General features: G+C 42.5%; 1 protein-coding gene across 3 annotated transcripts in view; it reads right to left on the bottom strand.

Annotated features, from left to right (window-relative positions):
• The window catches only part of LOC137653597 (endoribonuclease Dicer-like), a 617,521-nt gene that overhangs the window by 327,165 nt on the left and 262,856 nt on the right, over positions 1 to 27,500 (bottom strand). For 2 of the 3 annotated variants that reach the window (XM_068387145.1, XM_068387137.1), the window contains exon 4: positions 20,956 to 21,114. The exons of the other annotated variant lie outside the window; for it this stretch is intronic. In XM_068387145.1, the coding sequence (XP_068243246.1) occupies positions 20,956 to 21,114 (159 nt within the window). The remainder of the gene's footprint in view (positions 1 to 20,955; positions 21,115 to 27,500) is intronic. 3 annotated transcript variants of the gene reach the window in all.

The raw sequence follows: 27,500 nt of genomic DNA, 5'->3' as shown, positions 1-27,500 counted from the left end.
TCTTTTACCTCTGGAAAGTGGAGTATTTTCTCTTTACGGTGTCTAATTTTTAGCTCCTGCTTCACAGTGAAATTAACGGATTTTGAGCGAAGCGAAAAATGTATTTTTGGGTGAGATAGCCATGTCATCCTCATGGAAGGTTCCTTTAAGGTAGCTTTCTAAGGGATATTTGGCTACAGTGATATTCCCAGAGAATTAACCATTAGGGCTCCAGAATTCTAACTCCTGGCACGAATATCCTTAAAATTTCTTTCAAGGATATCGCATAATCAGGGGACGTATGCTTGATACGACATATAGCGATCTTCACCCCGAATAGTGTTTTCGCTTTGAGGGGGAAAGTGGCAAATTTAGAAGGGGAGCCGTTATCAAGGTACCCATTCCTCTCGTACTACAGAAGGGTATCTAGATGGTGCTGTAGTCAACCCAACGTGCTATTCCTTGTAGCGTTGAGCATGGTGCTACAGATATAGTAGTTTCGGGAGGGATCCTGCCAAGGCCTTTTTCATAGAAAAAGGAGGGCGGGTCCATCAGGATGACATGGCTATCTCACCCAAAAATAGATTTTTAGCTTCGCTCAAGATCCGATTTTTGGGCTCAAGCCATGTCGTCCTGATGGAAGCTTACCAGAGAATTACTAGAAAGTACTGTATTTGTGGGTTTTTAAAAGTGCCTTAATCTTGGCAAATTTTTCCCTTTTGGTCATCCAGACCATTGAGACATATGGCATTCCCGTTATACGTCATTACTGCTAAGCATAAACCATGTTAGTGCTTCCTGCCCCCTGCAGGGAGGAGTCATACTAGACTTAGGAAAGGAAGTCTCAAGGTTTTCATTTAGTATCAGAACAAACATAGTATTCCTACATACAGGTCTCTCTGTATGTATTACATGTTGAAACAACCATTATTACATAATGTTGTATTATCTGTCAGAACAAGGATATAGTTATACTTTCTGTTCATGAAAAAATATATGCAGTTTATAGAAGGGTCTTCAATTTCGGAATCATGGAGTATAAATACCATTCGATTATAGCAAGTGAGGGTTTGCAATAGAAGAATCTGGACCAGAAAGAAACAGAGGCTTGCGTGGAAGTATTCAACTCTATAATGAGCTGTGGCAGAGGCAAGGGGCAGTGGCATCTCCTTTCACTGGACCTACTGTTCACAATAAAAGCAGTGTACCTCAAATATTTTAACCTTCCTTTTATGACTTTGGTCTGATTGACTACTGGAGACAAAGATTCTAGTCACAGTAAGTGGGACTGTGCTATTGAATTTCTTTACTCTTACTTATTTTACAAATATATAGCTTGTGCTCATAAGCTTGGTACCATTATTCCCAGTGCTAGGTGGAAGTGTGGACATGTCTATGAGGGGTCAATGGGTTAAAACACTTCTGTCCACAGAGAATACTAATTCTCTGATACACTTCCAACAGGACATCGTGGCTCAGGCCTAAAAAAAGGATTTTGACATATGAAAAACCTATTTTTGGGTGCGATACACAAGCCGTCCTGATGGACCCACCCGTTAATTTCTATTCCCTCCTGATTCTCAGTGTGAGGCCTTGTGTCATACGATGGCTGCTTCTGGAATGGTTTTACAGGAAACCTGTTAGTTGTAGCACACTGGGATTGGGGATTGTAACGACTCTCTTGCACACATATCAAATCCTACCCCATACCCCTCAAGACAAGGTTAACTATTCAAGGAAGGATAGCCATGGCTTGTTTTAAAAACATTGCTGGTGTATACACGATATCTCTCGGGATATTTTCTCTGGGGATAGTAATCTTGTGATACTTCTACAGTTAAAATTCTTTGGTATATCATTTGCAGCAATATCACAAGTAAAAGCTGCATTTGAGGAAATCAAATGCACACACACACACACACTCTCTCTCTCTCTCTCTCTCTCTCTCTCTCTCTCTCTCTCTCTCTCTCTCTCTCTCTCTCTCTCTCTCTCTCTGGAAGAAGAAGAAGAAGAAGAAGAAGAAATTCCAAAGAAGATTCAATTGATAAAGAGACTTATAAAGAAAGTTTACATCAATCAATACATTCCATCAAAGAACAATAAGAAGTCCAATATGGTGAATATGCTGATTGATGCATTGGGAAAGAGAATGCCAAAATGGTGCAATACATGTAAGATATGGTATTCCATTATTAATCTCGAACAACTGATTAGAAAATGCGATGCCTGTCATGTTCCAACACATCCTGCATGTGCTGAAATACAGCAAAAATATAAAAAATAGAGACACAAAGGTATTCTACTCAACATGCTTAGTCTGGATAGAAAGTATAATCAAGTCGAGACTAAATCTGCAAATAGTTGACGATAAAGAAGAAGAAGAAGAAGAAGAACAGGATATGTGTAAGGATGCAGAGGAAATCATTGATATAACTAAGGATGCCATCCAACAACATACTTACGAAAAAGTAAATTATCAGATAGAAACAAATAATAGACCGAAGAGACTCTAACCGGACCTACATACTTTTAGGGAAGAGCAAGAACAAGAAAAAAAGAAAAGAAAGATATAGTCTGCAATTTGCTGAAAAGGGGGAATTGCAGATTTGGCGAAAGATGCTACTGCAGGCATCCAAAGATATGCCATAATTATGAAATATATGGTAAATGTGCGTATTTAGACGGATATGGAGACGAATGCAGAGATCGCCATTCAAAAATATGCAAAAACCTAAAAGAAGGAAAAGGATGCAAATTCAACAAAAAATGTCAATATATGCATCCTACAACCATGAATGAAAGTAAGAAATCTCTGCAAACAGAAAAGAAAAATGAAAGCAAAAATGAAACAAAAAAAGAAACAAAAAAAAACAAGCCAAGTATATACTGCGCTATGCACTAAAGGCCCCATTATATGATGCCTTTCAACCCAAAATATGCCCATTTAGAGCCCATCTACAAAGAATGCATCTATAATGCCAGGGGTTGGTGCAGATATGGGGATAATTGCATGTATACACACAAAAATAAATATGAAGGCGAAAGAGCAAATATAATAAAAAAGTTGGATTTTTTAATGGCAAAATTCCTGGAAATGAAAAGAACATCATATCAGAACAGGAAGGAGGCATGGGAAAAATCCATATTACCAATATTAAATAATGGGGATGAAACACAAACCATAAAATTGATGAATGCACAGGGTTTAGTCACGAGTAACTCTAAAAGGAAAATAGAGTTCTTAGAAGAACTAACCCAAATTGAAAAAATAGATATATCAAATATAAGTGAAACATGGTACAGTGGTACCTCTACATACGACCTTTCTTCGTTCCAGAAACTGCTTCGTATGTTAAAACAATCGTATGTTGGAGCAAATATTCCCATAAGAATACACTGTAATTTGTATAATTCGTCACACACCCCAAAAACCTATATTAACTCCTTAATAAATTACTACATATAATTACACATAACAATAACATAACTGCATAATATGAAAAAAGCATGTAAAAAAGATAATTATAAAGAAATAATAAATTAAAAAAATGTGTTTTATTGTCACTTTCCCTTAGAGACAGGCCAACGCAGGTGTAGGATTTGCTACGCCAGGAGGAGACGGACGATCGGCGAGAGGGTAGACATGGTGTTAACATGTTCTTTAAATAAATACGCTCTCTCTCTCTCTCTCTCTCTCTCTCTCTCCTCTCTCTCTCTCTCTCTCTCTCTCTCTCTTGTTCTTCTTCACTGTTAGTGTTAGAGACGTCTATTAATTTTTTCTGTGAGAGAGAGAGAGAGAGAGAGAGAGAGAGAGAGAGAGAGATTAAACAAAAATGTGTTGTGTACATATGATTTTTAACAGCGTCAACGAGTTGAAAGACAATTAGATGTAACTAAAAAAAACAATATCAACAAATCTGAATTCCTTTATTAACTAAAACAAATATTGATACAAATACACTTGTGTGCTTATGCGCAAACACACACACACGCGCAAGAGGAGAAACGATTGGCGAGGAGGTAGAGATAGTGACTGCGATAACGTACCGTAACTTACACTACGGAAACTTTAATCTAACTTAGCTTATTTATTTTTTTTTTATTTTTTTATATTACAATATTTTTTACATTTTTTTTTCTTTTGATTTTTAATTTTCCATCACCTTCAGTGACGAGTTACGGTACGTTATCGCAGTCACCCATCTCTAACTCCTCCCCGACCGTCTGTCTCTTACTGCGTAGCAATTCTTGCACCTGTGTGTGTGTTTGTGCATACGCACACGAGTGTGTTTGTATCAATATTTGTTTTAGTTAATAAAGGAATTCAGATTAGCTGTTATTACTTTCTTAGTAACATTTAATTGTTTTTCAACTCGTTGACGCTGTTAAAAAATCATATGTACTCTAAACACATTTTTGTTTAATCTCTCTCTCTCTCTCTCTCTCTCTCTCTCTCTCTCTCTCTCTCTCTCTCTCTCTCTCTCCTCGCGGAAAAAAACAATACACGTCTCTAACACTGTAACAGCGAAGAACGAGAGAGAGAGCGGAGAGAGAGAGAGAGAGAGAGAGAGAGAGAGGAGAGAGAGAGGAGAGAGAGAGAGGAGAGAGAGAGAGAGAGAGAGATTTTTATTTAAAGAAAATGTTAATGCTATGTTTAGAGAGAAACAGAAAGAGAAGACTTTTTTAAAAGAGCTTGTTAATGCTATCTTGGTTTTTCTTTGCTTCACTTTTTTCTTTCTTTCTGTTCATCACGCTGGCCCTTCTCACAAATTATCGTTGCCAACAATCTCTTTGTCCTTTATCCCTATCATCAAAAGACATTCTATCTCTTCCAAGGTATTGCTACGATGTCTTGTAATAATGGTGATCCCCTTCGATGGTTTATCTGCTTTAATGGCTGCCTTCTGTTTTGATGATCGTCGAGATCATAGGCCTACAGTGAACCCTCGTTTATCGCGGGTAGATAGGTTCCAGACGCGGGCGCGATAGGTGAAAATCCGCGAAGTAGTGACAGCATATTTACCTATTTATTTAACATGTAATATTCGGGACTTTTAAAACCTTCCCTTGTACGTAGTACTGTTAACAAACCACCCTTTAATGTACAGAACACTTAATGCATGTACTACAGCACCCTAAAACTAAAACAGGCACAAAATATTAAAGGCGATTTTATATCATGTGTTTCCTAAACACCTAAAAAGCACGATAAAAAAATGGCAACCAATGTTTTGTTTACGTTCATCTCTGATCATAATGAAGAAAACAAACTCATTTAGTGTACACATATATGTACGTATAGGTTAGTTTTTGCATCGATTATATTGATTATACAGTACTGTATGTTGATTTTTTTATTACCAATGTTTTAGTTTACGTATTTTTCTTAGGACTTCCAAATGAAATCTTTTTCTTTATGACGCCGCCTGAAACGACGGCGTGTACGCTCAGTAAACAACCACGCTCAGAACAAACAAGGCATTTAACGCGCATGATGATAGTGATAAATAATGATACAGTACATACAGTATTTACAGTAAAAAGCATTTACAAAATATGTTACCTTACAAATATAAAATTATACAGTACTTGTACGTAGCAAAGCAGGAAAAACAATTTGAGAGAGAGAGAGAGAGAGAGAGAGAGAGAGAGGAGAGAGAGAGAGGAGAGAGAGAGAGAGAGAGAGAGAGAGAGAGAGAGAGAGAGAGAGAGATTGTTTTACGTACGTAAATGTAAATTTTAAACAAAAAAAATATGATAGGTTACAACATGTAGACTTTTAAAACCTTCCCTTTAACTTAATGCATACAGTACGTACATTACTAAACTATAAAACAGGTTAAAGTAAAAAATAAAGATTGTTACTGTACTCACCACGAAAGAAGTTCAAGAAAAACTTGAATGACGATGGCGATGAATTTGCTGCACAGTAGAAATGATGATGATGAAGCTGATGATGTGTTCTACTGTGCAGTCAATGATAGTATTTTACGTCTCTTCAGACGGAGGTGTCTTTTTCTGGGACACCTCTTCAACTTCTTCAATTTCTTCCGAAGGCGTACTAGCAGGAGGAAACTGGCTCTTTTTTGCGAGGCTGGAAGAACATTGTGATCGGAAAGTTGTTGCCGCTGCTTCTTTTTTCGATCCAAGAGCATCCTGTTAGGGAGTCGTGATGTCATCGACCTTATTTGAGAATTGCATCGAGCGAAACCATATCCTCGTCCCACTCTTGTAACATTTCTTTCGCCTCCTTCATATGGTTGCAGAACTTGGCAAGCCGTTCTAATGTTAAGCCCGTTTTCTTCGACATTTTCTTGGGTCTCTTCCTGGGTACCCTCACTCTCTTCCTCCACTTGCCGATTTCGTCAGGTCCTTCGAGGTCTGCGTCAGTTAGGGGCTGGGAATGGCAGTCCAACAACTCGTCGACGTCTTCAGTCGTCATGTCGCCAAACCCCGTCTCCTCCAATTATGGCAGCCAACTGCACAGATTTTCCGTATTGCAGAGTGTTGGATTTCCGACGGAGTAAATCCCTTGTCGTCGTAAACAATATCGGGCCACAGCTTCTTCCAGCTCGCATTTACGGTTGCAGGTTTCATCTCTTGAAGTGCCTTTTGAATATTCTGCAGGCACGTGGCTATGGTGTACTGCCGCCAGTACGCCTTCAAGTTGAAGTCTTCATCCTCGTCATCTTGGGCAGCATCCACACACGCAACGAGGTCCCGCCAAGGTATTCTTCGTGTAGAGGGCCTTGAACGCCCTGATAACCCCCTGGTCCATTGGTTGAATTAATGACGTGGTGTTGGGTGGCAGGAACTCAACCTGAACGCCCTCACGCGACAGGTCAGTTGCGTGTCCACCAGCGTTATCCATAAGGAGAAGGATCTTGAATGGCAAGCCCTTCTCTAAGAGATATTCATGGACTTGCGGGATGAAACACTGGTGGAACCAGTTGGAGGTCAGCATCTTCGTAATCCATGCTTTTTGATTATGCATCCAGTACACGGGAAGGAGATTCTTATTTTTATTTTTCAAAGCGCGAGGATTTTTCGACTTATAAATAAGCCCCGGCTTTAACAAAAATCCAGCAGCATTGCCACACATCACGAGGGTAACGCGATCCTTGAATGCCTTAAAGCCAGAGGCTTTGGCTTCCTCTTTGAACAGGAAAGTTCGCGACGGCATTCTCTTCCAAAACAAGCCGGTTTCATCCATATTAAAGACTTGTTCCGGCTTGTATCCACCTTCAGCGATAATGTTCTTGAAAGTCTGGTTTCACGTAAGTTTCAGCAGCGGCAGTGTCAGCGGAAGCAGACTCCCCATGCAGGGAAAACGCTTTTCAGGGCGAAGCGTTTCTGAAACTTCGCGAACCATCCTTTGCTTGCGGAAAAAACGTTTCTGAGGCTGGGAATCAGTGGATGTCCCTGGTTGAGGATCATCTGCATCATCATCATCTTCAGGCATGGTTGCCGTCGTCGTCTTTAGGTTCCTTTGCAGCAAAATTCTCATATAAGCTCAAAGCCTTTGTTTTGGATGGTGTTCGTATCCAACGCTATGTTCTTCTTCCGGCAGTCGGCAATCCACACAGCTAAAGCACCTTCCATGCGTACGATCGTTTTATTACGCGTTGTAACGACTCGCTTCGCTGATCTGCTAAAGGTGATTGCAGCAGTCTTTCTAATGTTCGCCTCGTCCTTCTTGATGTAGCGAACGGTGGATTCGTTGATGCCAAAATGGCGGCCGGCGGCCGCGTAACTTCTACCATCTTTTAACATGTCGAGAAGCGTAACCTTCTCAGCTATCGTCATCATCCTTCGGTGGCGTTTAGGCTCACTACCAGCCTTACTAGAAGCAGAACGCTTGGGAGGCATTGTAACAGAAAGTTCAACAAAAAGTTCAACTTAAAACAGTCGCACACAGCACAGATTAAACTTCACAAACTTAAGTACGTCTACTCAGCAATACGCGGAAAGAGAAAGTGAACGATGCAGCCCCGCGAGAACTTTGATGCTGCGGGTAGAAGATGCGGGCAAAACACCAATCACAGGCTAGATAACAAAACTTGAGTTTTGATTCGTCATCTATCAGCGCTTGAACCAATCACAACCCGTCTTACAGTACTATGGCGCGTTGGTTACTCATAGAAGATGCCCCCCGCGCATACTGAACGTACGTAGATTAAGTACAATACCGTAATAATAATAAATAATGATAATAATACTGTACAGTAATAATAATAATAATAATGATTAATAATAATAACAATAATAATTTTATTAACAACAACAACAATAATAATAATAATAACAATAATAATAAAAATTTATGTACGCTATTTTACGCCTCTCTCTCTCTCTCTCTCTCTCTCTCTCTCTCTCTCTCTCTCTCTCTCTCTCTCTCTCTCTCTCTCGTACGCTTACAGTATTCGAAATGTGATTTTTGCAACAAAGAATATTATTGGATGCAGTACTGTACTACGTACGTATACATACAAAAGATTCATGGAAAAGAAGCACATCCATTACAGTACACACCATTCTAATATGGTATGACTGCATCTGATTTGCGTTTCATGTTCGATTTAATTTTACTACGTACTGAATTATCGTATGATCACATTCTCTTTTCGTGTTTTATTTCTTTCTGTGCTGAATTATATATCATATGTAATGCAATGAACAATCAGTAAGAGCAGATATTACTAATTACAGTATTAATGGAATTACAGGTAACAAAATATCGTATTTGGTTGTCTTCAGATTTCGCGGTATTTTCGAATTTTCCGGAAAATCCGCGATATGTATATATATATGGGTTATGGGAAAACCCCGCGAAGTGGTGAATCCGCGATTGTCGAACCGCGAAGTAGCGAGGGTTCACTGTATTTCGGCCATATTGTTTAGCCATATCACTCACATGCACACTGCTCTCATGTTTTTCTATAATTTCTCGCTTCAATTCTAATGAAAGAATTGCCTTCTTCCTTTTCTCACCACTACCTGTACTGAAACTTAGCTTCTTAGGCACCATGATTATAGGTAAAATCAAAAAGGAAATGTGAGAAAAGGAAGAAAATAAGCACTGTTAATAACAGACCAAACAGAGGACAACCACACGATACACACAAGAACAGAGAACAGAGCACTCGACGCTCAATGGCGTCCCTCCGACGTAAACAAGATCTACATCGGATGTTGGAGCATTACTTCGGGTGTCGAGACAGAAATTTGGTCAAATTTTACTTCGTATGTTGGAAAATTCGTATGTTAGGACAATCGTATGTAGAGGTTCCACTGTATTCCCAAGAGACTGGCAGTGATGACCAGATAAAGGGTTTCCAAACATATAGATCAGACAGAACAAATAAGAATCAAGGGGGGACTGCAATATATGGAAGAGACATAAATCAAGGAAAAGTCTATGAAAAATACAGCAACACAGAATGTGAATTGATTGCGGTAAAATTTGAATTTGAAAAACTAGTGAATATTGTAGTTCAGAGACCCCCAAATACTAAGAGTTTGACATAATAACAGAAAAAAATAGATGATATATGTAGAAACCATAAAGATTGGAATATACTCCTATCCGGATATTTCAACTTTCCTTTCGTGGATTGGAAAGAACGGATAGAAGAAAGTGGTTGTATATATACATATAAAAAAGAGAGTAATAATAGCGCAGAAGATAAGAGGCAATTTGAAAAACTTCAAGATATGCTATTAGAACATAATATGCAACAAATAAACCACATTCCAACAAGAAAGGAATATGTCCTAGATCTAGTATTTGTGAATGATGTGAATTATGTTAAAGAAATAATAATACATAACACGGGAATTTCAGACCACAATGTCATAGAATTAATAGTCCATTCCAAAGCAAGTGGTCGCAGAGATAATCAAAGCACAAAATGTTGGGAAGGATATGGAAAATATCATTTTTATAGTAAGAATATAAAATGGTCAGAAATAAATGAAGAACTGAACAAAGAATGGAAAAATGTATTCGTAATCGATAATATACAGATAAATACGGACATACTGTACAAAATACTGGAGAAAATTGTTGAAAAATATGTACCGAAAAAAAAAAAACAATAAACAAGACATGCATACCAAGAGACAGATGGATCTATTTCAGAAAATTAGAAAGAGGAAAAAAAATCTTGCAAAAGAAAAAGGTGTGGAAAATGATGGAAATAAAATGTAAGATAGAAAATGCAGAACAAAAGATTATACAATCAAAAGAAAATGAAAAAAAAGGACTTAGAAGAAAGAACACTTCAAAATGTAAAAAAAAAACCTCAAAGTACTTTACTCCTATGCAAAAGAGATGAATAAAGGGAGATTAGAAATAGGCCCTCTAAGAATTGAAGGACAATTAACAAATAAAAAAAAATGGAAATATGCAACATACTGTATTAGCAGAAAAATATAAGAGTGAGTTCACGGCAAGAATTGCGAATGAGAATAATGAAACAGAAATGAGAGAAGAAAATGTTGAATATCTAACGGATATAGATATTAATGAAGCAGATATTGTTAAGGCTATAAGCGAAATTAAAAATGTATCGGCAGCGGGACCAGATGGAGTTCCAGCGATTTTGTTAATAAAAACTGCACACACTATCGTGAAGCCACTTGCAATACTGCTAAGATAAAGTATAGATATGAGCGAGATATATGTTAAACATAAACTAGTTTATATAACCCCTATTTTCAAAAGTGGATCAAGACTAGAGGCAAGCAATTATAGACCTGTTAGTCTAACATCACATATTAAAAAAGTGTATGAGAGGGTAATAAAAAAGAAAATAATGAATCATTTGGTTAAAAACAATTTGTTCAATATAGGTCTACACGGTTTTGTGCCCGGAAAAAGTACACAAACCAAACTGGTGGCACACTATGAAAACATACAAAAATATGATAAATGAAAAAGACACAGATGTGATCTATCTAGATTTTGCAAAAGCCTTTGACAAGGTAGACCATAATATATTAGAGAAAAAAATGAGAAAGCATAATATTGTGGGAAAGATAGGAAAATGGGTAAAAGAATTCCTGCAAAACAGAAAACAGATAGTGGTTGCAAATGATGAGAAATCAGATGAAGCTCAGGTAATAACTGGCATGCCACAAGGTACAGTATCAGCTGCACTGCTGTTTGTTATTATGATCTCAGACATAGACTGTGATGTTGAAAATTCTGTAGTGAGAAGTTTCGCCAATGACACAAGAATAAGTAGAGAAATTACTTATGATGAAGACAGGAACTCACTACAAAGAGACCTAAACAAGATATATGAATGGGCGGAGATAAATAGGATGGTATTCAACTCCGATAAATTCGAATCAATAAATTATGGAAACAGAGAAGGAATGGTATATGCATGCAAGGAACCTAAAAAAGGGATTTTGACGTAGGAAAAATCTATTTCTGGGCGAGGGACCTGTGCCGCCCAGTGAATAAGCTCCATTTAAGCACTTATTCTTAGGTAATTTACTGCTAAATATACCAGAGAAAAAATGTAAAGGAGTGCTAGGTTAACTAGCTCGCTCACCTATTGGTGTCGGTATAAAATTGGGCGTATATTCCAGAGGTCCCGCACTATTTAGATTAATCCACGACAGAGAACCCCAATAGAGGAGAGCCGTTCAACCTCACTCGGTACTACTACAATGCATCCGCTCAGAACCCAACTCCTTAGCACCCAAAGTTTGGGGACTCCAAGGGAGAGGAGCTGGGAGGGTTCACTGGGCGGCACAGGTCCCTCGCCCAGAAATAGATTTTTCCTACGTCAAAATCCCTTTACTGGGCTCGAACCTGTGCCGCCCAGTGAATCTATACAAGAGAAAAATGTCACCAAACTTGCAAAATAAAGGAAAAAACATAAGCGTAAGAGAAATACAGGATGCTTTAATCAGAGATGAGTACCAAAAAACAATTATAAGGGTATCTTAAATATGAACATAAATCCAATAAGGTAGGTATAATAATGCCGTGAGTGATAATATATACAGATACTCAGGAGCATAAAATTTACAAATATAATAACAGTATTCAGGTGCGAGACCAACGAATACAATAGGGTATAAATGAGGCAGGTAAGAGGGAGAGATAAAGAGTCAAGGCATTAACCTGTGAGTTACTCGGGAGTAACTACGCTCCCTGCGGCTACTGTAGAAAATTTTAGGGCTTCCAAATGTTTAAGGTAGTGTTTCTTGAACACTGACGGTGATTTCCACCCTGTATACCTGGAAAGGTCTGTAAAATTCATGTGGTGAAAGAAGTTCGCCGAGGTGGCAACCGCCCTGATATCATGTGCAAGAGGAAAAGAGTCAGGGTTAGCTTGTTTAATAAAATACAAAATTTGTTGCCTGATCCCTTTAATAGTAATGGTACCGCCTTGTTCTCTAACGAATAGAGGCCCCGAGGAGTTAGAGGAGGTCCGGGATAGATAAGACCTAAGAGTAGTGACAGGGCACAGCGACGGATCTTGCGTGAGGGGAACAATTTTCCAGGAGGTCCATCTGTTTTGAGGGTCTTCATTCTTAGCCAAAAAGAATTTGTTAGGAGAAAGAAGGACCTCTCCTGAAGGCAGAAAGTCAATATGACCCGGGTCTCTCGACAAGGCTGCCAATTCAGAAATTCTTGCCCCGGAAGCCAAGCTCACTAGGAAAAGTGTTTTCCTGAGAAGGGGCATGTAATCACAAGAACTGTTAATGGTATCAGAAGCCAATTTGAGTACGTCATTAAGGAACCAGGTCACCGGGGTAGGACGAGTAACCGGTTTCAGTCTGGCACAAGCTTTCGGAATTGAAGCTAACAAAGAGTCGGTTAAGTCTATGTTAAAACCCACTAGGAAGATCTTTTTCAGAGCCGATTTAATAGTGGTGATAGTATTGGCTGCCAGACCTGATTCTAATAAAGATCTAAAGAAAGTGACTGTAAGGTTCAAGTTCATACAGTTCACGTCTGAGTCTATTAAAAATTTTGCCAACTTTTTAACTGCAGAGTCATACTGACGGATGGTGGAATCCCGTTTATCTGATTCTAGGAACAAGGTGTTTTGAGGATCAATATTGGCACCATGCATAGCCGCAAACTTCATAAAGTCCATAAAGTTAGGGCGCTCTGAATGTTTGAGAAAGCGTACACAACGCGTGTTTGTACTATCTGAGACAGAACCGGATTGGGTATCGGGTGAGGGTATAGTCTCAACTCCCGCAGGAGAGGATACCAGTTGCTCTTGGGCCAGTTGGGTGCGACCAAGGCTACTTGTCCCTTGAAGGATCTCAGTTTGTCTAGAACTTTCAGCAAAAGATTCACCGGGGGAAAGAGATAAATCTTTTCCCAGTTGTCCCAATTCTGTGACATGGCGTCTGTGGCGTAAGCCTGAGGGTCTAGATTGGGAGCCACATATACTCTCAATTTGTGGTTGGATTCCGTGGCGAAGAGGTCCACTTGGAGACCGGGAACCTGAGAGAGAATCCACCGAAATGACTTTAGATCGAGTGACCATTCCGATTCTAGAGGGGAGGTCCGGGACAGGGCGTCTGCCACTACATTCCGGACTCCCGCCAGGTGGACAGCTGAAAGATGCCAACGGTTCGAGGCTGCTAGGGAGAATATGGCTACTAGAACATGGTTCAGAGGCCCTGACTTTGACCCGCCTCTGTTGAGGCAGCGGACCACCACTTCGCTGTCGAGGACCAGACGAAGGTGTTGTTTCTTGGGAAGAGCGAGACGTTTCAGGGTTAGAAGAACTGCCATGGCCTCTAGCACATTGATGTGAAAATGGCGGAACAAGGGAGTCCAAAGACCTTGAACTTTCTTGAGCTGAGAATAGCCGCCCCAACCTGATAGGGATGCGTCTGTGTGAATGATTAATTCCGGGGGCGGAAATCGAAGGGGAACTGACTTTGACAGACTGTTTGCTCTTGTCCAAGGAAGAAGTCTTTCCCGTAGAATGGGAGGAAGGCGGACTTTCCTGTCCCGGAGCTTCCGGTTCGCCCTCGAACGCCAGACACGATTGATATCTTTCAATTTTGCCTTCAGAAGAAGATCCGTCACTGAGGCAAACTGAAGGGACCCCAGAATCTTCTCTTGAAGCCGTCTGGAACTTACTTTGTCTTTGAGAAAGCGTTTGGTGTTTCTTGCAATCTCTAACCTCTTGGGTCTGGGAAGACACAGAGTATGAGATATAAGATCCCATTGCAGGCCGAGCCATTGGAACTTCGATTTTGGAAGAAGACGGGACTTCTTGAAGTTGATCTGGAAGCCTAGAGATTGAAGAAAATGGATGACTTTGTGAGTGGCTTTTAGGCAATTTTGGGAGGTGTCTGACCAAATGAGCCAGTCGTCCAGATAGGCTACTACTTGAATCCCTTGATTCCTGAGTTCCTGAACAGCGACTTCTGCTAGCTTTGTGAAGATCCTTGGGGCAATGTTGAGCCCGAAAGGCATCACCTTGAAGGAGTAACTTTTGTCCCCTAAGCGAAAGCCTAGGTACGGACGGAAGTGTCTCGCTATCGGGACGTGATAGTAGGCGTCTGTAAGATCGATAGAGGTGGTGACGGCCCCACGGGGAAGTAAGGTCCGCACCTGCGAGACGGTAAGCATTCGAAACTTGTCGCATTGAATGGACAAGTTGAGAAGGGATAGATCTAGAATCACTCTTCTCTTGTCTGAATCCTTCTTCGGGACACTGAACAGCCGACCTTGAAACTTCAGATGTTTCGTTTCTTGTATGGCATTCTTTTGTAAAAGATCCTGGACAAATTCGACCAGGTCCGGAGTGGAATGTTGACGAAATTTGTTCGGAGGAGGAGGTCCTTGAATCCAACTCCACCCTAGTCCCTTGGAGATGATACTGAACGCCCAGGGACTGAACCTCCATTTGTTGCGGAAGGCATAGAGCCTCCCCCCTACCTGCTGCACCTCAGTATTGGTTTGAGGAGTTGCCTCCACGTCCGCCTCGGAAGTTCTTTCCTCTGCGAAAGGCTCTTCCCCTGCCTTTGTTCTGGTTAGAGCCACGGTGGTAGCCTCTACCTCTACCATAACTCTGGGAAGAGCTATGAGCCTCGTAGGACTGGTTAAAGGCAGGGGAAGTGGCGGAGGCACCAGAAAGCTGGCTCTTAGGTAGCAGAACGGTGACATAGTCATCCGAAGGAGCCCGAGAGGTGGAAGGCTGTGCAGGGGCAACAGAAGATGGAGGAAGAGGCAGCCGGAAGTTGGATGAAGCACTCTGTTGTTGTCTGAACTGGGTGGAGGTATATGGTCTAAGCTTCTTCCTACCCCGGGCTTGATAATTTGCGGGGTCATACTTGCGTTTAGGGGTCAAACCCCAACGGGCTTTAAGGCTCTGATTAACCCTAGTGGCCTCCGCCAAGACTTCCTCTACGAGATCCTCGGGGAAGAGATTTGAACCCCAACAGGAGGACCGGATGAGTTTATTAGGTTCATGCCTAATCGTCGCCTCAGCTAGAACATGCTTGCGACATCTGCGTTTAGCAGTAGCAAAGTCATATAAGTCATAATATAACGACTGTAGCGTAGCCTTGTTGAGAGACTTAAAAATACTCTCCGTATCGTAAGTCAAGGCTATCGACTCCGTGGATGTGGCCAGGTTTAGAGTACGGCCCACACGTAGGCGGGAATCATATTCCTGTTTAATGAGAGATTCCGGGAGACGGGGAAGCTTCTCACTAAACAAGACTGAGGCACAGTCTGCTGCAAGCTTGCCGGAGGTAAAGGTGGTATGGACGTTGTCCCAACACTCAATACCTGAGGGAAGAAGGAGGGAGATTGGATCCACCTCTCGGATGGGAGGCAAGGGCTTCTCCTCCAGAGCATATTGAAAGGCAAGCTCTGCCACCTTATTGACGCATGGAGTCAAGGTGGTCTTGTCCATTAAGAACATCGTAAAGGAGCTTTTATGAGGCGTCAGCATGGTGTTAGTGCAGCCGATGTCATTCAAAAATCTAGCCCAAACAGATTGGGCTTGCTCCTTCGGGAAGATGACCGTCTCTTTGGGGACCTTGTCTAATCGGACTAAAGCTTCCTCGGTAAGTCTGGCATAACCATGAAATGGAAATGCCAGACCCGGAGGAAAGAATTCAAAGTCCTCTAGAGGGCGAGTGCCAAGGCCCTCCAGAGTCAACATTCCGTCTGAGAACGGGGAATGAAGAGCCATCCGCCAGGGGTTGTTCTTGGCAAACGGCGGGAGCTTAGAGGCATCCGGTATGAGAGAGCTTTGGACTCTCTCCGGAGCTCCTTGCTCTAAAGCCCCAATTCTCTGACCGAAGTTAGAGAACATCGTGTCCATCCTCGACTGCATCTCCGAAACCAACTTTTCCTGCATCTCCGACACGATGCGAAGCATAGCTGATTCGGAAAGGCCCGGGCTAGCAGCAGGAGGGGCGGAAGGAACTCCCGGGTCGTGAGACTTAGAGGAGGAACCAGAGGTCTTTGAAGACGGGTTCGTACCATGTTTAGAGCCATGAGAAGTCTTGTGAGGCTTGCGAGCTTTGGGTAAGGTCCTTGAAGTAGACTTATCCTTAGGGGGAACCGGGTATGAACGTTGAGACGAATCACGGTCCCCAGAAAATCCAAGAAAGGAAGAGCGATCAGAAGAAGAAGAAAGAGCGGGGCTGAGGATAGGAATCTCAGCGCCGGACACACCTGCCTCACTTACCACCCTACCTGTATCCGGCTCGTCTAGCAACATTGGTTCGACGTCCAGGTTCATGGAGGCAACATTGTCCTCCAGACCTCCGGGGGCGTCCGATGGATCTTGCTCTGGGTCGATGAGACCCGTTATAGTGGCATCAATGTGGGCAATGATGGGAGCTGCCACATGCCTAGCCACAGCAGCTGAAGACTTGGCGTTGGGGTAAACCATGGTGCAGTAGTCCTCAGATAGGACGTACGGCCGCTTAGACTTTACATTCCGGGCAAAACCACCAACCCACACCTTCAGTGTGGCCCGAGCCGCAGACTTTTGCTCCGGGGATGCCTGAAATAATAGTGGGAATTATAAAAGGGAAACTCCCAATGGTCCTTCAAGACCATAGATATCTTACTAATAGTAAATAAAATAAGAAGGCAATATAGCCAACGGGACTCACCGAGTCAGAACCAAGGGTAGTGATGAGGTCGAAGCAAATCACACAGTTATCCGGGTGCCATACCACAACGTCTTCCAGTTGAACCCCACAAGGGGCGTGAGATCGGCAGACGGAGTGGCCACAAGGCTGGTGCAGAACAGCTGCACAGGCCGGCGTCAGACAATGCACCATCTGTAAAAAGAATAGTATATGAGAAACTGTAATTCTCTTAATTAGGGGCGGGTCTGGAGGACCCGGGCCTAACATAGGTCTAACACAAGATTAGAGCCTAACTGTACTATTCTATAAGTGGCCTAACATAGGTCTAACACAAGAATAGAGTTTTAACTGTACTATTCTTTTAAGTAGGGCCTAACGTAGGTCTAACACAAGATTAGACTGTAAAAAATAAAATAATTTTTTTTTTTTTTTTTTTTTTTTTAGGGGCGGGTCCGGAGGACCCGGGCCTAACATAGGTCTAACGCAAGGTTAGAGCTTAACTATAATATTCTTACATAGGGGCGGGACCGGGGGTCCCGGGCCTAAACATAAGTCTAACTTGAAACTAAAGTATAGCCATCCATTCCGGTCAAGCCGGGAGCATAAAAAAGGATGCAAAAACAAGGAATTAAGACACATAGTGTCTGATTTCCCGGGGTGGGGTAGACCCCGGGCCGGGAAATAAAGGTATATTCAATACCAATTCCTTTAGGGACTCCGGGGTAGTGATCTGTCATATATAATCATCATAGGAAATGTTATAAAATAATAGGGGGGCGGAACTGTAACTAAGAACTGCCAATCGAACCCGGAGGGTTTCGTATAACATAAGCCAGAATGAAAAGTGAATATAAAATAGGGTACACCGGGATCCAACTCTGTAGACCGGTGGCCAACCAGACTAGACAGAGACTAAACCGCCGGGCCACCCGGAGGACAAAGTCCATAAACACTTAACTACCCCCTCTAAAAGGAGGGAAGGCAACGGTCCCTTAGTGGAGGGGGGAGAAGCCTAGCCTCCCACCTAGCTAGAGGGGGAGCGTGGGGGAGGATCACGTGATACGAGGCAGCAGGGCTACCAACTGACGATCCCCAACAGACAGATCAAACGGAGTAATGGCACAAATATTCATTATAATAATAATAAAAGCGTTAAATATATGAATAAACACATAGAAAATTTTTGGGCAAGGCATGCAACATAAATAATTAAATCGCAAAAGACACACCTGATGGCTAAAATAACATTGCCGCCTTAGCACGGTCGGCAGCCATAGCGATACGTAAATGATATCGGCCCAAAAATTGAACCACGAGGATTCTAAACGCTAAATAATGAAAATTCACAATAACAAATAATATTTGATAATAAAAATAAAACACATAGTAACACCGCAAGTGAAAATTAAAAGCTCTCAAAAACAGGAGTACCAACTGTAGTGAAATCAAGCAAGATCGGTATGAACGAAGAGAATAAACTCCTATAATATAAATATTAAACGATCTAGGTTGCTCAAAACACAGTAAAACCCAGCTTGGTACTTAACTTGGACGGTGTCTCCTGGGAAACCGACGAAGAAGCCATAATTCACTAGAAAATATCCAAAAATCGAGAGCACTTGAAAAATGCGGGTTACTGCACAAGTCGTGCTAAACGGAGTTGGGTTCTGAGCGGATGCATTGTAGTAGTACCGAGTGAGGTTGAACGGCTCTCCTCTATTGGGGTTCTCTGTCGTGGATTAATCTAAATAGTGCGGGACCTCTGGAATATACGCCCAATTTTATACCGACACCAATAGGTGAGCGAGCTAGTTAACCTAGCACTCCTTTACATTTTTTCTCTGGTATATTTAGCAGTAAATTACCTAAGAATAAGTGCTTAAATGGAGCTTATTCACTGGGCGGCACAGGTTCGAGCCCAGAAAAGAGACAATCACAAACAAGGAAGCAATTAAAGACCTTGGTGTAATGTTAAATAGGAAAATGTTATGCAATGACCAAATAGCAACACTGTTGGCTAAATGTAAAGCAAAAATGGGAATGTTATTCAGACACTTTAAAACAAGAAAAGCTGAACACATGATTATGCTTTACAAAACTTATGTACATAGTACACTCGAGTACTGCAATGTGATATGGTACCCACACTACCAAAAGGATATTGCACAAATAGAGAGTGTACAAAGGTCTTATACTGCTAGAATAGAAGAAGTTAAGGACCTTGACTACTGGGAAAGACTGCAATTTTTAAAACTATACAGTCTAGAAAGGAGAAGAGAACGCTACATGATAATTAATACAAGCATGGAAGCAAATAGAAGAAATTCCTGAAAACATCATGGAGCTAAAAATATCAGAAAGAGCAAGCCGAGGTAGATTAATAGTGCCAAAAAATATACCAGGAAAACTAAGGAAGAGGAAGACACACAGGACATTAATCCACTACGCATCAGCATCGATAATGCAGCGCCTATTTAATGTGCTGCCAGCTCATCTAAGAAACATATTAGGAGTGAGCATAGATGTGTTTAAGAATAAGGTCAATAAATACCTAAGATGCATCCCAGACCATCCAAGACTGGAAGATGCAAAATACACCGGAAGATGCATTAGCAACTCTCTGGTGGATATACGAGGTGCCTCCCACTGAGGGACCTGGGGGAACCCAAACATACATACATCTCTCTCTCTCTCTCTCTCTCTCTCTCTCTCTCTCTCTCTCTCTCTCTCTCTATTGAATACTCACTGACGTAGCTGTAATAAATATTTTCCTAAGCTTTATAATCAAGCACCACAGCCAAAAGCTATAAAATATTGTGCATTGGTAACATGAATGAAACTACAGTTAATGCTATGTGATTCAACTCACAGTACAAGTAAATAAAATATGAGAGAAGTATTTCAAATAAAACTATTGAAATTAGTATGCTCATTGAAAAATCATATATTAAGTAATAATTGTTTCTTTTAGTAAATATGAAGTATCCTTTGGTAGCATGCCTTAATAATAAGGGAGTTATTTGATCCGAAAATTGATGTTGACAGCGGAGTCTGCAGGGTTGATCAACTGATTTCAATGTAAATAATGCATGGGATTATGATTGGCCATTTTTAATTATAAATACAATACTAAAATGTGAATATTACAAGCATCATTATTGAATATAGCTAAGTGAAACACCAGTTTAGTCAAAATACGGTTTATTTCAAATATAGCTGTAATTTTCTACCACAGCAAATGGATATGTACTGTACACTGTACAGAGAGAGCTTTGGCCAGCTGGGTGGAGAGATAGGTAGTGGCGCGCAGCACTCCCAGTGTAAAGGAGCGCAGGCTATGTGAAATCATAGGGCAGCGTGAATTTTATCACGATTAGGAGAACTTTTATACTATAGGTATTGCTTTGTTCTTGATCACATAAAACTAAAACCGCAAAGAAAGAACCTGCGATAAAGGAAGGCTGACTTTATATCACAATACAGTACAGTAGTAAACCAGTGGGAATGGCAATTGGAAGTGAGGGCAAATGGCAAATTTTTAAAAGATACAAGTAACTCGAGCAAATATTTTGTGGATAATGTCATTTGAACCTCAGTCAAGTTTCACGGAATAATTCAATTTTTTGAGTATTGTCATAGTGAAAAATAATTATTTTAGATATGTCACATCTGATTGCACATAACATTTCCCTAACTCTATAAAAAATTGGGGGCCAAAGTTTCTGGCAATCATTGCATCTTATACTCCTAATATCACATTAAAAGTGGTCTGAACATATCAAGGATAAATAATTTCATAATTGTGACAGAGAATCCTGAAAAAGAAAGATTCTTAAATAACTCAATTCACTATATTGTAGTTACCTTCTTATCATCCCAATAGTCCACTCCCATAGAGCCTTCATATCCCTTAACTTTTAGACCAGTGTGTGTCTTTATTGCAGAGCTCTGCTGGTGCACAAGTGGAACAGTATTCACCACAAAGACAGTACGTTTATTTCCACTGCAAATAGAACCGCGTACCTAGAAGAAAGTTTTACTCAATAATACTCATTAAGACTGTTAAGCATGAAAGCTCTCAATTTTTAGGAAACCTCTAATGTTTAAAAAGCAAATAAAATTTTTTTCTACAAGTCTCAATAGACTACATTGCTTTCAATAAATGAATAAAAAACGGATTTTGAGCAAAGCGAAAAATCTATTTTTGGGTGAGATGGCCATGTCGTCCTGATGGAAGTTCCTAAAGGGTAGCTTCCTTGGGTATATATAATTACGGCGATATTCCCAGAGAATTTACCTTAAGGTACCCAGAATTCTAACTCCTGGAGCAAATATCCCTAATAAAAGAACCAGGTATATCGCGAAATATCAAAGAACGTATTCTTGACACGCCACATAGCAATCTGCACCCCGAACAGAGTTAACACTTCGAAAGGGTCAATTGGCAAGAAAACGAAAAACGAGAAAGAAAGGAGGGCCGCTCGCAAGGTATCTCTCCTCTCCCGTTTCGTAAGCGTGCATTGCGCCGCTCACGGCGCCATCTGTATTCCTTGTAGCGATACACGAGGTGCTACAGATACTGTAAGTAGGGAGGGGACCTACAGCCCTTTTTAGAAGAAAAGGGAAGGGCGGGTCCATCAGGACGACATGGCCATCTCACCCAAAAATAGATTTTTCGCTTCGCTCAAAATCCGTTTTTTGGGCTCAAGCCATGTCGTCCTGATGGAAGTATACCAGAGCATTACTGTATCTGTGGATTCTCAAAACGTGCCGTACTCCCCGAAGGTATTTCCCGGCCAACTAGACCTAGAGACCTAAGATGTTACCATCATACATCTTATCATCTAACCATAGACCATGTTAGTGCTTCCTGCCCCTACAGGGAAGAGTCATACTAGACTCTGGAAAAGTCTCGAAGAGTACATATACCTATGTATGAATAACAGACAAGCCAATATAGTGGTCTCACCCTATATCATGTAAAGCATAGTTTGTAAAGAACCACTGAGTCAATATGAAATATCGACCAGTTCCCCGTTCATTACTGGATTGGACAAAGGTTTATATCCGGGTAGGAGGAAAACTTGCACATCCGCCACCGTCCCCTTAGGGCAAGGAGTCCTCCCGCTAGGGGAAAGCATAAACCAATGCAAAAATGCTTGCATAAAGGAACAATCTATTAGAATTATCCCAGATAAATATACATAGTAAACGTAATGCTAAATCATTTCAAGAAAATGACACAGGCGAAGGAGAGGCAAGGTTCACAAGAACTAGTTTATTGACAAACAATAAAATAAAACAGGTTAAACAACAATTATACATATATAAGAGGATAACCAAAAAATAAGCATAAGCATGATAGTAAACAGCAAACTTGTTTATCTGAAAAAGAACAATAACGCCACTTTTAACATACCGAAGTATCAAAATCATAAAAGTCTGTATTACTAATCAGTTACATTAGCGTTGGAAACGCTTGGCACACATGTCTGCACTTATACTAGGTTCACCTTTAAATATGGAACAGTCAATGTGGGCACCCTCGTGCCATAACACTTGGTTTGTAGAACAGTTCGTAACTACACACTCACCCCGGAATTAATCGTCCCAATTAAATTCACTGTTCCTCGCAGAGTTAAACAGTAGGTTTAACGACACTACCCACTGCTACCACAGACCTCTTCAGTTGCTCCACTTGCTTCGCATAGTGACGAAAGAAAACTCTGGAAGACTTCCAGCCAGTGTATGAGCGAAGATGTTCAAAATCCATACTATTGAAAAAATTTAAGGATGAGGCAACTTTACTCAGATTGTGACCTGCGGCTATACTGTCTGGATCCGCTCTGCGAATAAAATAGGTGATTTTCGCCCTTAGTTGTTTCAGGGATAAATTTGAGCCTGATGTTTCTCCCCTGAATAGTTGACCACCCTTGAAGTCTGAAGTTCTACGAAGATAGACCTTTAGGCATTCCACTGGACATAGAGATGCATCTTCTTTCAGAGGGCAGATTCTCCAGGGACCCCACCTGTTGGTGGGCAACTCGTTCTTGGCGAGAAACGTAGGATCCGGAAACAAGTTCAGTTCTCCCCCATCCAAGAACTGAACACGACCTTTCTCTCTCGAGAGGGCCACAATTTCACTAACCCTGGCCCCCCAAGAGAGTGCAAACAGAAAAATAACTTTTAGGGTCAAATCCTTTAAAGCACACTCCTCATTGTTCAACAGCAAAGCGAAATGAAGAACTTTATCCAGAGACCAAGAAATGGGCTTCGGAGGTGCTGATGGTCTGAGCTTAGCACAGGCTTTCTGAATTTTATTAAAAATATCTTTAGAGAGGTCGACCTGGAAGGCATACAAAATGGGTCTTGTCAAAGCAGATTTACACGTTGATATAGTGTTGGCTGCTAACCCTTGACCATGGAGGTGGATGAAGAAAGATAAGCAGAAGTCCGTCGAGATCTTTTGCGGATTCTTCCCCTTGACAATGGCCACCCATTTTCTCCATGATGACTCATATTGCATTCAAGTGGATTTGCACTTATATTCCTCTAGGAAGTCTATACTGTCTTTCGAAATCCCGAAACGTTTTCTCACCGCTAGGGAGAGAAAATCATGAGCTGCAGGTTCCGGGTTTTCTGTGATGAAGCACAGACAGTCAACTTCTGAACTCGCTGGGTCAGAACTGGATCTGGTAACGGTAGACACTTCAGCCGTAGTTCCAATGCCAGAGGGAACCACACGCTGTTCGGCCACTTGTGAGCCACTATTGCCGCTACTCCCTTGAAAGATCTCAGTTTGTTGAGGACCCTCAATAGAAGGTTGTGAGGAGGGAACAGGTAAATCCTGGACCATCTGTTCCAGTCGAGGGACATCACGTCCACTGCTTCAGCCAAGGGATCCTCGTACGGGGACACGTAAAGGGGTAACTTCTTGTTGTCTTTCGTCGCAAAGAGGTCTATCTGCAGTTCTGGGACTTGACTCAAGATGAAGGAGAATGATCCTGCATCTAGGGACCATTCCGACTCTATCGGTGTGAACCTGCATAGAGCGTCCGCTGTCACATTGCAGACTCCTTGAGGGTGAACCGCCGACAGGTACCACTTCTTCTTTTCCGCCAGTCGAAAGATGGCTAACATCACCTGGTTGAGTGATGGTGACCTCGATCCTTGTCGATTCAAGCATCTCACAATCACCTCGCTGTCCAGTACCAACCTTATGTGGATCGAGCGACGAGGGGAGACTTTCTTCAAGGTAAGAAGTACTGCCATAACTTCCAGAAAGTTTATGTGAAATGTCTTGAATAGATTGGACCAAGTTCCTTGGGCCTTCTTCCGATGATAATGACCTCCCCACCCCTCCTTCGAGGCGTCTGTGTGAATAGTCAACGAGGGGGGAGGTGGCTGAAGAAGCACCGACTTCTTTAGTTGCCTGACTTTGGGCCCAAGGCCTGAGAAGCGTACGTAGACGAAGCGGTACTGATCTTATCAGATCTCTTGGCGCGTTTGATGCAAAACTTCTCCAAACTCCAGTTGCATCCTTTAGCTGTGCTCTTAGCACCGGGTCTGTTACTGAAGCAAACTAGAGAGAACCCAGCACTCTCTCCTGTTCCCGTCTTGATATTCTTTCGGAATCTAGAAGTCTCTTGACAGAACCAGCTATCTCCTTCCTCTTCTTCGCCGGGATGGAGAGTTGGTGTGACACTAGGTCCCAGTGGATTCCCAACCACTGGAACTTTTGAGATGGAGAAAGTCGAGACTTTTTGATGTTGATCTTGAAGCCTAGATGCTCTAGGAACTGGATCACCTGTAGGGAAGCTTGCAAACATTCTGTCTTGGATGCTGCCCACACCAGCCAGTCGTCCAGGTAGGCTACCACCTGGATTCCCTTTAGGCGTAATTGTTTGAGAGCTGCGCTCGCAAGCTTCGTGAAGATCCTTGGGGCTATGTTTAGCCCGAATGGCATGGCTCTGAAGGCGTAGTCTTCGATGTATCTTGAACCCTAGGTAGGGGGAGAGTTGGCGATTGATTGGAACGTGCCAATAGGCGTCTGACAAATCTATAGAGACGGTATATGCCCTCTTGGGCAGTAAGGTCCTTATGTGTTGCAGTGTTAGCATCTTAAACTTGCAGTTCACTATGAACTTGTTGAGTGACGACAAGTCCACAATGATTCTGAGTTTTTCTGAGTCCTTCTTGGGAACACAAAACAGCCTCCCTTGGAATTTGATGGACTTTACCCTTCGGATTACTCTTTTCTCCAACAGTTCTTGAATGTACTCCTCCAGAACGGGGGTGGAGTGTTGGAAAAATCGAGGGTACGGGAGTGGTGCTGCACCAGCTCCAACCCAGTCCATTCTTGAGTAGGCTGTGGGCCCAGGGATCGAAGGTCCACCGATCCCGAAAATTCTGAAGTCTCCCTCCTACCGGTATCATCTCACTTTGACTGCTGTTGCCCTGAGGTCTTGCCTCCTTGATCGCGACCACCGCTGAATCCCCTCCCCCTTGAGGGGCGTCTAGACGAACCTCTGGTTGCTCCTCTAGGCTTCGCTCGAAAGGTAGTTGACTGCCCTTCGAACGCTGGGTTAAATGCCGGAGACTGCGTAGACACAGCTTGGGGTACCCACTGGTACGTGGTCGGGGTTTGTGCCACCATCTGGGGCACTGTAGGCATAGGAAGTTGTTGCTGCTGCTGTCTAAATGGCTTGGCTGGCCGAGAGGGTAGCCTAGTCTTCTAAGTCTTCCTCTTTGGTTGGGGACCCTCATCCGGGGAAGACTTTCTCTTGAGAGATAGGCCCCACTTCTGGAGAAGGTTTCTATTCTTCGTGGCGACCTTATCTACAACCTCCTTGACCGCTTCACTAGGGAAGAGGTCTTTGCCCCAAATGCTGGAGGAGATAAGCTTCCTTGGCTCGTGCCTCACCGCAGCCGAGGCGAACACGAACTCCCTACAAGCCCTCCTAGCTTTGACGAAGCTATAAAGGTCCTTCGTCACTGTGGCTAGGTGTGTCTTAGCCACTACCATAAACATTTCATGGACCTTGGGGTCACTTGCCATTGTCTCCAGAGTCGTTTGATGAGACATTGAGGCAGCAAGTCTTTCTTTTGTCTCAAGCTCCCTACGCAAAAGAAAGTCAGACAGCTTGTGGAGGTTCTCACCGAACTGACGTCCGGCAATATCAGCCTCCAACTTCCCGACTGAGAAGGTAAGATGGACGTCCTTCCAGTCCTTGTGGTCTATGGGTAGGGCCAAAGACAGAGGTTTACACTCCTCCAAGGAGGGGCATGGCTTACCTGTCACGATTGCTTTCAGCACAGCCGTAAACCCCTTCTGCATAAAGGGGAAGGCTCTAGAAGGAGAGGACACAAAGGAAGGGTGCTTCTTACCCAAAGCAAGTACCTTTAAGTTTGTGAAGCCCCTCTCTTTCATCGAGCTTGACAGTAAAGCTTGAGCCTTAGCGTGGTCAAAAACTATGACCTCCTTCGGCTCCGTTTCTTCCTTTGAGGCTGGTTCCTTTCTTAGACGGACATAACAGTCCGGATACGACTCCTTGCTGGGCCAGAATTCCACCTCCTCAAGGGGGACTGAGCCCAACTTCTCCGAAATGACGATTTTTCCCGTCGTCATAGGCATGTGCTCAGCATACCTCCAAGGGTTGGCATCTGAGCACAAGGGAAGGTCTTTCACGCTGAGCTTCTTCTGGGGCCCACGTGATGCTGCAAGTCTCCGCATCTCCAGCTTCATTGCAGCAGCCTTCTCATTATTCTCCCTCTGCATCTGTTGGATCATTCCAACAATGGAGGAAAGGGTCTTTCCCAGCTCATTTGGGAGAGAGGACGATGTTGAGGGAATAGGTTCAGGGGCCTGAACCGGAGTAGCCGACACCTCGTCGAACTCTTCCTCCTCATTGTCTGGAGCCTGTTCCTCTTCCTGGTCTTCTGCCAGAAGGTCTTTTACCAGACACTTGGACACCTCCGACATCCTATCGTCCAACTGGATGTCCTGCAGGGCGTCCGCGACTTCAGCATCCACCGGGATCTGCACCAACGGTATCTCCGCTTGAGGTTGAGGAATCACTGCCTCCGCTGACGCCTTGAGGAAAAGGTAAGCCCTCATCTTCTCACTTGGAAGATAGGGGCCAGAAGTGTTCTTCTGGAAGCCCCTTACCCAGGTACGAAGCTTCTCCCTTGCTGCGTCCCCTGACTCCGCCGTCTTAGGGGAATCAAAAGCCTCAGTAATCAGGTTTGTGCACACGGTACATACCTGCAGGTCCCAATACCGGAGATCACCTTTGGAGACTGCGCATGCTGCGTGCCTCCTACAACAAGTCATGTCCGCAGAAGTTCTTGCTGCGGACGTTGCAGAAAACACTTCCACACTTCGGATGGTCCTCCTGTAAAGAGATGAA

Source organism: Palaemon carinicauda, chromosome 1 (genome assembly GCF_036898095.1).
Source record: "Palaemon carinicauda isolate YSFRI2023 chromosome 1, ASM3689809v2, whole genome shotgun sequence".
NCBI lineage: Eukaryota > Metazoa > Arthropoda > Malacostraca > Decapoda > Palaemonidae > Palaemon > Palaemon carinicauda.
The sequence above is the reverse complement of the archived record's forward strand: the minus strand, read 5'-3'. Positions and strand labels throughout refer to the sequence as shown.